This window comes from Daktulosphaira vitifoliae, unplaced genomic scaffold (assembly GCF_025091365.1).
Source record: "Daktulosphaira vitifoliae isolate Bord-2020 unplaced genomic scaffold, ASM2509136v1 Scaffold_1, whole genome shotgun sequence".
Taxonomy (NCBI): domain Eukaryota; kingdom Metazoa; phylum Arthropoda; class Insecta; order Hemiptera; family Phylloxeridae; genus Daktulosphaira; species Daktulosphaira vitifoliae.
Window position 1 is genome coordinate 81395293 of NW_026099572.1, and position 12886 is coordinate 81408178.

The following is a 12886-nucleotide window of genomic DNA, read 5'->3' on the forward strand; positions in this document are numbered from 1 at the left end:
TAGTTATTTGATTTATAATTATAATATATATATATATGAATACATAAATTTAGTAATTAAATTTAGTAGGAAATTGATATTTAATAATTATATATAACAAAGTTATAAGTTTTATACACTGGACTACAAGGAACTTTTATCAGAAACAAAAATATACTTTTCTAAATCAACTTTTCGTGATGAATTCAAATTATATAAAAAATTATTAAATTACAAAATAAAATGATTTAATTTGATGTAATTAAAGCTTATTCGTGAATTAATAAATAAATAATAACACGGCGGTCAAATATATATTTTAAATCAATATACATAGGAAAATGCAAAAACAGTGTCACGNATCAATATACATAGGAAAATGCAAAAACAGTGTCACGATAGTTCTCGCGAGGAAGTTGAAAGATTATTCTATAATATTGCTTGGTGTATCGCCGTATAGGATCGTGCACCCGCGGTCACTGGCCGACGCGCGACCTGTCGGACAAGAAGAGGTAGCTGTGTCGCAGTCGCCATCCAGCGGTAAAGCCAGAAGTGCAATGCAACCGCGTCAAATTTTGTAGTTGAAACCTATCATATCAAACTTGGTTCNAATTTTGTAGTTGAAACCTATTATATCAAACTTGGTTCGTCAATAAATACTTTGAAAACATTAGAAATGAATTATTTTAATTGTGTGTATGGAGAACATTGGATAAGTAACTATTTAATTGATAAATTAGAATTTTTTTTCAATTTTTGAAGGTAATATCTTCTAATTGTAATCATTTGATGTTACGTTGAAAAAAGTAGGTCAAGTTAGAGCAGAAAAAATAAATGATAGTCACAAAAAAATACCTTCTCAGCTTTGCTTCGAAGCTAAAACCTAAAATATAGTAAAATAATTTTAATACGAATAAGAAATTTCTTCTTGAAAGGGGCGACTAAAGTGATCGGATCCTTGATCTTTATTGAAGTTATGGAATCTAAATGAGAAAAAAATCAAACCAGTTAAAAATTTAAACTAACTTAAAAAGAATTAAGAAAAAATGCAAAAAATTTATTGCAATACGTGAATTAGAACCTTGTATCTTAAGAGCGTAAAACATTAGTGATACCGACTCAGCAACTGAAAAAAATGGCAATTTAAGCTAATTCAAATTTCAAAGTTATTTTTCTTGACTTAAAAAAAAAATTAAATAAGTTAAACTTTCCATGCTATATCAATTTTTTATTTATATAATATTTATGAAAATCTGTACTCCCGTTGTCAGGTATTTTAAAATAAAATAAAATATAAAGTCCTAAATTTTAACACAAAAATAGCATATTTATGAATACGGTAGTCATTTTCACCATGAAGACAAGTCCAGAAGTCAATTTTTTTTTTCAAATTAAAGTATATTACATAAGCTTTAATTTAAGATATATATAAAAGTGTCAGTCTTTTTGGAACATTTTCAAAAGTTAAGTTTAAAAAGTTAATTTTTTGTAAAAAAGTTACCATTTTAAAACCTGTCCTGTGGGCTGGTAAAAGGTCAAAAGTTCAAAAAAGTATATAAAATGTTAGATAAATACCTCAGGTCTCTATAAGAAAAAATTATATTGTCATTTTTAAAAAAGTTATGGCAATTTTAGGTAAAACCAAACCAAACATTTTGTAAAAATATCAAAAATTAGCGATTTTTATATTTGTAATTTTTTGGGGTATGTTCTCCGTAAACGGGGGATTTCATTTACTTTACATTTTTTAAGAATTTCAAGATATTGTATAAACATTGAAAAGGTGTTCTTTGACTGAAAATAATAAATGGAAACATTTGATCTTTGAAGGGCACACGTGTGGTGAAAAAGAGGAGCGGATAATCATCCAACGTCAATGGCGTGATTGTGTCAACTATGTGTTGGATGTGATTAAGAACAGAAAAAATTGATTTTGTATAGAATTTTTTGTGAGAATTATTGTGTAAAAGGATAGAATATTTGTTTGCGTTGAGAGAAGAAAGAGTAGAGAAAGAAATAGTGTTTTTAAGAATAGGGCCTATTAAAACAGAATCGAAGCTAAAAATAATTAATAGAAAAAAAAATTGTTTTCAAATTATTACTGATTTCTATTTTTAATGTTAAAAATAATCAGTCCAAAATTTAATTTTTTACCTATTTTTTTGGTCCATTAAAGTTGATGAAAAGTTTTTAATAAAGTTTTGTGAAAGTTAAAAAAAATTAAATATGTTGCTATAACTTTTAGCTCAATTGCATAAATAGAACTGATATCAAAACTAGAAAATTTTATGAGAATTAAAGATTGGTATTTTTAAGATTAATATGCTGCAGGAAATTTTATAATTATTATTTACAGTGTATTTATCAGAAAAGTTCATTATTTTTTTGCATTTTTATCGTAATAGAAATAATAGTAATCATTTCTGAGTAACTTTTGATATTTAAAAGGACTTGTCTTCATGGTGAAAATGACTACCGTATGCAAAAATATGCTATTTTTGTGAAAAAATTCTTGATATTATATTTTACATTTTTTAACATTATGTTGCTATAACTTTTTAAAAAATGCATGAATCAATTCTATTCTTAAATGATAAATACTTTATATATACCTTTTTTTATTTAATTTGTTATTTTTTTGTGTCTGTGAACCCAATCCTCAATCTCAGCTCTTGCTAGATCGATTTTGATGAACAATATTAATAATCGTTTTTTGTCGAAGACATTACCCCCAAAAATTGAAAAAAATTCACTCGTTCCCTGTAAATGGGGGAAACCACACAACAAATTACAAGTTTAAAAATCGCTAATTTTTGACATTTTTTCAATTTTTTTACTTTTTTTCATTCGACAAATTTTTTTTTTTAATATCAATTTCATACTAAATTTAAATACTATAATTATTATTTATTCATATATTATAATTATAAACAAATAACTAATCGGGATAAAATTAAGGGAATAAAAGTTGTTTTTGAAATAATCTACCAATTTCTTAAAATGAAACACTGTCTACAGATTTGCATAGAAATGTTTCTTATGATAGTGATTTTAATCGCTGTCAGATATCATCTATNTAGATTCATATAATTTTTTTGAAAATCGGCGATCCCATCACCATGATTTCTCCTTGTAAGTTAGAAACTGACTATTATTGTTGATAATATAGAAATATATTCTAACTATAATAAAAAAACTTTTTAGGATTTTTAGTTTCACAGGACAATAATAAGATATAATTGCGTTGATAAAACTAAAAAAAATTTAACTCGATAGGCCTGCAAATAATAGCAACAAGGGTTTTTTACTGTCCCTAACTTACTTAGCTTAATTGAATTAAGTTAATTAAAATTGATACTAATTAGAGAAAATGGCTGTTTACTTATTAAAGATTTAGGAATATGTATATATAATACATAAGTATTATATAACAAGATACCAATATCATCCAAAGATGTAACTAAAGGGAGAAAAGAGGATGGCTTGTGTCTCTTAAGTTACCTCAGTTGGCCAACAAGATATATATTTATAATATTTAAAAAATTATATTGATAATATATTCAACAAATATTTCAAGTTAAATATTCTATATTTATTTTAATTAATATATTTTCATAATATTTATAAGCAAATATTTAAAAAGATATTTTTTAAGCACATTGTAGAAATATTTTCGGTGTAATATACTGTATTTATTCTCTTTAATATATTATCAAAATATACATAAACAAATATTTAAAAAATTATTTTGTGAGCATATTATGTAAATATTCCAATAGAATATATTTTTTATTATGTTTAAGAGATATTGTCACAATATTTTATTCAAAATATTTTAAAAAGTATTTTGTAAGAATATTTTGACAATATTAATATATTGAAATTGCTATGTGGGTATACATGTACCAACTATGTCACGTCCATACTGTGTCGCGACCCCACTGTGCTACCGTTTATTTTTATATAGACTGTTTAGTTGGTAATTTTATAATAAAATTTACAGGGTAATTATATTATTTGTATCCACTCAGTAAATATAAAGTAATCTTTTTGTTATCTGTTAGAAAAAAATTAAAAACTAAATTTTTTAATAATTTATTCTAAACTATTAATTTTAACGATTTCAGCACTACTTATACATTTTTTTTTTATCTGTAGGTATTTTTCAGATGTAATTTTCCTGTTAAATATGTTAAATATTATTTCGTTTTAATAAATAATTATGTATATTTGAAATCATAACAAAAAGAAATTCTGAATATTATTCTTATTTTGCGACTAATTGAGTAGTTTACAAGATAAAAAATATTACCATTTAATGCCAATAAAACATACCTGGATTTTTAAATATTATATAATCATTTAGATAATTATTAAACGATTCTTCATCAGGAAAAAGTTTTTTTATGTCATCATTTGTTTTTATGCTCTAGTTTTACCATGTATAAAACAATTCAATATATTAGTAATAATTGTGTTTTAAATGATATATTTTGACTTACAGAACAAATGTTTTCCTGTAGTGTTGTACTAAATGTTGTATCTCCACATATTAAATCAGACAATACTTTATATAATTGTCGAATTTTATATTTTTGAGAAAAAACCGACTCAAATTCCTTATTTTTTATAAACGTCAATCCCATACTTTCACATTTGTTTCTTTTCCATTCTTCATCAACGGGATTGAATTTAAATTGAAAATTTAGATATACTGCATTACATTTCAAATTTGAAGGATACATCTCAATACTTGTTAAAAGTGATATTTTCTGTAAATGTTAAGAATTGCTCAAAATAATTATTTTAAAATAACGTCTAAAGAACAAACAATCATAAAAATTCAGTACAATCAGGTTTTAGCACATGGGATGTCTATTATAGGGAGCTCCATTATAGATTAATATTTTTTTATCTCTTAGAGATATTGTGATTTACTTAAATAATAAATCACAAAATAACATAAAAATATTTAATTTTTATTCAAGAAATAATTTAAAATATACCCAAATTTGTAATTAACCTTTCAAATTATATTTAAATATAATTAATAGTGTATAAACAGGGTAAATTGATACCAGGGACAAGTTGATATTCTTGGATTTAAAAATATGTTCTAACATTTATGACTTTTAACAGAAATATTTTTAAATATGTTAATTAAAAAACCCAGCACAGTGGGGTCGCGGCATAGTGGAGACGTTGCATAGTTGGGTCCAGTATAGATTTAATCTGACAGTGATTAAAATCACTATCATAAGAAACGCTTTGATGCAAATCTGTAGATAGTGTTTAATTTTAAAAAATTGTTGGATAATTACAAAAGCAACATCAACTTCTATTTCTTTAACTATACCCAGATTAGTAATTCGTTTAATTATAAATTATATAATTTTTAAAATTAATTGTTTTCAAATTATTATTTATTTTAATTTTTAATATGTTATAAGTAATCATTTTGAACCTACTTCTTTTTGTCCTTTAAAGTGAAAGTTTTAATAAAAAAAAAATGAATTTGTTACCATAACTTATAGTTCAACTTGCAAGTTTGAAATTGATATTATTAAATTGAAAAAAATGATATTTTTAAGATTAATATGCAATCAGGAAATTTTATAATTACTATTTACAGTACATTTATCAGAAAAATTCGAATTTTTTGCATTTTTATCGTAATAGATAACTGAAATAGAAAGAATAGTAATCATTTCCTAATAACTTTTGGTGTTTAAAAAGATTCTGCAATTGAAATATTCAAAACTTAATTAATTTTAATGATTTACTTTAACTAAATGAACCAAACAAAACAAAGTTGTTAAAAGGATTTACTCAATTGAGCGTAATATAAAATTTGATTACAATTGTAAAAATCCATCNTAGAAAAAAAAAATTTGTGCTGATATATACATTTCATGATATATACATTTTTTGAAAAGTTATAAGTTGAAAATTTAAAATCGAAAATTTTAACTCAAAAATAGTGTTTTTTTAACTACGGCAGCCGTTTACATGCAGAAGACAAAGTTTCGGGATAAATTTATTTTTTTCATTTTGCAGTACACAAAAAAAGCTTTTATTTGGTATATGTTTAAAGAACGCTGTATTTCCGGAACATTTTCAAAATTTGAGTTGAAAAAGTTAGTTTTTGTAAAAAAGTTGCTATTTTAAATCCCCCCCAATGAGCAGGTTAAGTGTTAGATTTTCAAAAAAATTATATCAAATGAAAGTGAAATATCTAAGGTTTTAATTTAAAAAAAAATGTATGTTGATTTGTTTATTTTTGAAAAAGTTATAGAAGTTTTAAGAAAAAAAAGTGAAAAAAATGACAAAATTCACCGATTTTTAAATTTGTAATTTTTTTGGATATTTCCCCCATTTGTGGGGAACGAGGGAAAATTTTTCAATTTTAAAGGGTAATGTTTTCAACTAGATACGATTTGTGATCTTTTGACGTATTGTTGAAAGATGTTGGTTCGGTTGAGCTGAGAAAAAGTAGTGAAAGACAAAAAAAAAAATAAACACAATGGTAAAATTAATACCTTCTCAGCTTCGCATCGAAGCTAAAATATTTAAGTATTCTAAAAGCTTGATTATACGTATTGTATTTTAATATCATGTTATCACTTATAATATTAACTTATAGTTATAATTTTTATTTATAATTCACAAATTATGAATATACCTTACTTAGTTAGTTTTATTGTTAATTAATTATCTTAGTGATTATTGTGCAACATACTTTTAAAGCTTGTAACGTGACAAAATCTATTATTATTTCATATGGTATAGATAAATTTAATGAAATTTTTAAAAAATTCTTTTTTTTTTAAATCTGACCATTTCTCTATATAATAAGACTTATAGAAAGTAGAACTTTTTCAACTTAATTTTTGGAAGTGTTCCGGAAATAATATCACTTTTATATGTACCTTAAATTAAAGCTTATGTAATATACATTATTATAAAAAAAAAATTTCGGACTTTATTTTGACTTCATGATGAAAATGGCTACCAAATGGTATTTTTGTGTGAAAATTCTCGATTTCATATTTTACATGTTTAACTTTATAATGCTATAACTTATTGAAAAGTGTATGGATTAATACAATTTTTTTATGAGAAATAATATTTATATCCCTCTTTTTTTCGAAATACTTTTTTTCAAAATAACACCACTTCCTTTTCTATATGCCTTATTTAATTTGAACATCCCCTATATTAAAGAAAATAATGCTATTTAAAAAAAAAATTCGAATTAAATAAGTATATGAATATTATTTCTCATAAAAAAATTGTATTGATCCATACAATTTTCAATAAGTTATAGCATTATAAAGTTAAAAATGTAAAATATAAAATCGATAATTTTAACATAAAAATAGGCATTTTTATCATGAAGACAAATTAGAGTCCAAAATTTTATTAAACCCAACCGAAATATTACATAAGCTTTAATTTAAGGTATATATAAAAGTGTCAGTATTTCTAGAACATTTTAATAAGTTATGACCGAAAATGTTTTTTCCATGATAAAGTATATTATATTATACTTATATTTAATAAAATATATCACCAAATCAGTGTTTCCCCGTAGATAAGATGAGTAATAAAATAATACCCTTACACAAGATTTAACCTCCCTCTTACGCATTCCATAAAACGCCCACGTAAAAGATTCTATCACATTAACCAATCAAATACAGCAAAAATATTTCAAGAATCTCACCAGAGATCGCTAAACCAGTTTTTGCAGGCTATAAAAAGGCCATTTTCCCCCAAATTCGGGTGGTTCCTTTGCACTTGGTTCTCTTACAGTGGTTATATACGATTTCTGAACATCCCTCTAGCGGATACTGGGACGCCTTGCCATTCCATCTATGCATCTCTACGGCTCTCTGGAATACTCAACCAAGATACAAAAATTGTATGTGCGTGAGTTTATCTTTCATTCTTAGCTACAATTCTATATGAAATCATTTTTACCCTCTTTCGTAATTATTGAAAATATTATACATCTTATTTTCGGTCGAATACTATTGGTGATATAAATATTTTAACACATATAAAATATTGGTGTTTATTTATTTCTTTCTATTTACATTTATATTCATATATATATATAAGCATATTCTAAGGTAATTAATTTGGTTGAATTGTATCTATTACTTATTGAAGGGCCACAACCTGGCTGGACAGGGTAATAGTACAATAATATCATAATTAGAATTTTAGTTAATCTTAAGATTTTTTCAAAGTGTCTCTCCACTTATCGACCAGCTAGTCTGATCTCTGCCACAGTGCGGGCAATCGGAGTGTAGGACACTAATATAACTTATCGTGCATAAATCTATAGTACAGTCGCATCTAACCTAGGTCGTCCTACAGGTGATTGAAAAGAAGTAGGCCACATATCATAAGGTTCTTTGCATAAAGACAAAGATATTATTTGAGATCTCGCGTTGGTATATCCAGCTACGAAATACAAATAAATCAGAGTCGAAATATTATACTAAAAACTAATATTTTACTAATATATATTTATAACTAACATCATACTAAACAACTAAAAGTGTCTCTCCACTTATCGACCAGCTAGTCTGATCTATGCCACAGTGCCGGCAATCGGAGTGTAGGACACTAGTATAATCTATTGTGCAAAGAACTGAAATTGAGCTCGCATCTACCCTAGATCACTATTTGGACGACTGAAAAGACGTAGGCCACTTGGAAATAGTTTTGTTGCACAGGACAGTTATGTTGCTTAGAAGTTATTTATTTGCTTTATAAATTATTAAATAATAAATATATTAAGGTAAAACACCATATACAAGGTTAAGAACTATAGTATATAAATATACAAAAGGTTTTTTACAAAAGACAGAGTTATAATAAACTTAGACTTCACCTTGGGTAGATTTAATATAGAATTGTACTAGAAAAGTAGTTACACGCNATATAGAATTGTACTAGAAAAGTAGTTACACGCGAGTTAATAATAATATAAACCGTATAAATATAATTGCGTGCATTAATGCGTAAACGTATACATCGATAATCATTACATCAACAACATCATTCATCTCAAGAGAATATCAGGATAGTCAGAGGTAAGTGAAACATTTGTTTATATAATAAGTTTGTAATAGATCCTTTACTGAAGAATTTTTTTAGTAATAAACAATTAGAACAAGATAGGTCATTGAGAATAAATTAAAATATTTTTATAAAAAACACAATACTTGTGACTCGCCGGAAATTAGTGTGCGCGTTTCTGTGCAGGAGATAGGTAGTGACCCTTCCTTGTAATTCCATCTTATTCATACATTAGACGTTTTTACACAAGCATACATACCCCGAGATCCCTTTCTATTTCATTTTATTGTAGTCACTACCGGGTATCTATAGACACTTTTACTTTCCATTGGTACCCATCCTTTTTACACTACGCCTGCTACGATTATTATTTCCTTATTGGCCACCTGTGTTACATTTCTTTACATTTCTTCCCTTTCACACTNTTATTATTTCCTTATTGGCCACCTGTGTTACATTTCTTCCCTTTCACACCCCGAGCCCCAAACACATTTAACAACATTCCTTTGCTCCAGCCTGTTTATCTTTTTGTTTATTACAGTGGGCATATAAAGTGTCAAATTTATAATAAAAATATATTAAATGATAGATAAAGACATTATGCAACTATAAAAAAAAATATATTTTGATATAATTCTTATTAAAAAAGTTATGGCAGTTATAAGTAAAAAAAAATGGAAAATTAGCGATATTTAAATTTATAATTTTTATATTAATTTTACCTTAAATAATATAAGTAAATTATAATGTATTTTGGAGATTTCCTCCATTTACGGAGAACGAGGGAAATTTTTTCTATTTGGAACGTAATGTCTTCGACTAAATACGATTTGTGATCTTTTGACGTGTAATNGAACGTAATGTCTTCGACTAAATACGATTTGTGATCTTTTGACGTGTAATAAACCAAAAAGAAAATATATAAGTGTATTATAAGGTATAATATAAAATGTTTAGATTTAAAACAATAATAATAATGATGGATTGCCTAAATATATAGATATGGCTAGTTTTAAGGGTAATAAAAATATAATGTATATATACAGAGTGACCCAACACTCACTGATAACTTAAATAACTTTTGATCCAGTTAATATTTTTAGTTGATTTTTTTTTTAAATAATAGTTATACGTTAGGTCTATAGCTATATCTCAATAATTAATTTTTTTACATTTTATTAAAAATATTAATTATTTTTAAATTTTAAATAAAATGTAAAAAAAAAATCTAAGATAGCTATTTTGTAGAGTAGAATTTAAGAAAAATTTAGTAAAAAAATAGATTAACACAATTTTTTTTTTGAGAAATAATATTTTTAATAATCCCTTTTTCGTCCAGGATATTAATAAGAAAATAGCAGATCATGTAGCTTTTTTTAACTTAATAATACTATAACTTTTCGGAAAATGTATGAATCGCAAATTTTTTTTTTTTTATAGATGCTTGATGTCTTTATCTATCATATAGCATATATTTTTTATAAATCTAACCCTTTATCTGCCCACAGGAGGGGATTTAAAATTACAACTTTATCACAAAAAATTTACTTTTTCAACTTGATTTTTAAAAATGTTCCGGAAAGTCTGACACTTTTAAATATATTTTAAATTAAAGCTTATGTAATATACTTTTTCATGAAAAAAAAATTTCGGACTTTATTGTGACTTCACGGTGAAAATGGCTACCAAATGCTATTTTTATGTGAAAATTCTCGATTTTTTTTTTTACATTTTTAACTTTATAATGCTATAACTTATTGAAAAGTGTATAGATCGATAAAATTTTTTATGAGAAATAATATTTTTTAATAATCCTTTTTTCATTCAGGATATTAATAAGGAACTAGCAGATCATATAGCTTTTGGAATAATCCACCAATTTTTTAAAATTAAACACTATCTAAAGATTTGCATCGAAGCGTTTTTTTTTATAGTAATTTTAATCGCTATCAGAAATCATTTTCCTTTGATGCTGTACTTAAAGGAATTTGGTGGATGAATTCAAAAGCAACATCAACTCTTATTTCTTTATTTATATCCCGGATTAGTTCTTTGATTTTAAAATATAATATATGAATAAGTACTAATTATAGTATGAAATATTATAGTATGTCAATTTAGTATGAAATTGTTATTCAATAATTTAATATTGTAATTTTTACGGAGATATTATAAAAATAATAAAGTTGTTATATATTGCTTCACTTATATGTGTGTAAAAATTTAAAGGGCTTGGTGCAATATTTTTCAATAAAAGCTGTTTGTTACTATAAATAAATGCACTGGACTACAAGGAACATTTATCAGAAGCAAAAATATACTTTTCTAAATCAACTTTTCGCATTGTTTTCAAATTTTCAATTATACTTTTTCTATCACATCTAATTTTTTATATTATTAATTAACCCTTATGTGACTGGAAAGGTACCCGGGTACCTTTTCAGTTTTTAAATTTATTTTCCTTCTAAATATTTAGTATGTATGGTTAGTCCTTCTGTGACATCTCTAAATAGCATGTATAGTTCACAAATTTATATTTTGTATTTGAAAAGTATATAATTTATTATACTTAAAATATCGTTGTTAATTTTACACCTTATAAGGACGTAGTAGGTACCTGGGTACCTCTATATATTGTATTTAAATGTAGGTTTTATTGATACAAAAAAAAGTTAAATTACAATTGATAAATATTTTTACTGGACATCAATAAAATAGATACAAATATTAAGAGAACAAAAATGTTATTTTTTACATATTTAGTAAGTATTATAACATATTTAGGTTTTTTGTTGATTGCAAGTTTCGCAAAATGATTTGTTCATTGAGTGTTCATTGCAAATAGGCTTTGAGCAAGTTGAACAAGCTTTTCGAGTTTTCCGTTGCTTATAACCCAATTCTTGACATACTAAGCAACTTCCAACTATTTGAATACGTCCTGAAGCATCACGAGGTGGTTCATTTTTAGGAATAGCAATTGTTTGTTGTATTGGCCGTCCGAGAACCATTTCCATTGAATTACGAGTATATCGATTTCCTACTACTTTAGGTATGGAGGTTCGAATTTCTATTGCAGACATACATAACTGATTTGCAAGCTCTTTTAAAAATTTTCGGCGTCAATCAGTTGTGTTAAACCTTTGATTGTGTTCCATATATATAATATATGCAGATAAAGCAGCAATATCAATCATGTTGAAAAAAAATGCAAGTGGCCAACGATTAGTTCTTCGCTTTACTGTGTATTCTGTTAACATTTTATCCATTGTATCTACTCTTCCTTTTGTCAGATTATAATATTTTATAATTTCTGGTTTAGCGGTAGCAGCTTGCATTATGTCGGCTGTCATATGCATTGCAGATAAAAGAATAACCGATTTATTTATTTTTGGAACATAAGAACAAAGAGTTAAATCTTTTCTAAATACAAAATTTGTAGAATGTAACGCTCTGGCTTTTGATGGAAGCATTTTGGGAGGCAAGAATCTTTTATTTTTTCTGACAGTACCAACCAATGTCATATTCCAAGAGTTTAATGTAGTAGCCAATTGCATACTTGTAAAAAAGTTGTCTGTAGTCACATTTCGTCCAGAACCTTTATACATCGCAACTAAGTCTAGAACTGTACGTTCACCAATATTTACTTGACGTTTACCATCTTGTGATTTGCCTGTGTAAATTTTACCATGCAAAGGGTAAGCATTTGCTGCATCGCAAGCCCAAAAAACCTTTATTCCATATTTTGCAGATTTAGATGGAATGTACTGTGTAAATTTTGTGTGTCCTCTGTAAGGAAATAATTGTTCGTCTACTG

At 25.8% G+C, this 12886-nt stretch overlaps 1 protein-coding gene across 3 annotated transcripts in view; it reads right to left on the reverse strand.

Annotated features, from left to right (window-relative positions):
• Positions 1-12886, reverse strand: part of LOC126895030 (RING finger protein PFF0165c-like) — a 34754-nt gene that overhangs the window by 3137 nt on the left and 18731 nt on the right. For all 3 annotated transcript variants that reach the window (XM_050666481.1, XM_050666482.1, XM_050666483.1), the window contains exons 2-3: positions 4482-4751; positions 4315-4408 (exon numbers count right to left, since the gene is read on the reverse strand). In XM_050666481.1, the coding sequence (XP_050522438.1) occupies positions 4315-4408; positions 4482-4751 (364 nt within the window). The remainder of the gene's footprint in view (positions 1-4314; positions 4409-4481; positions 4752-12886) is intronic.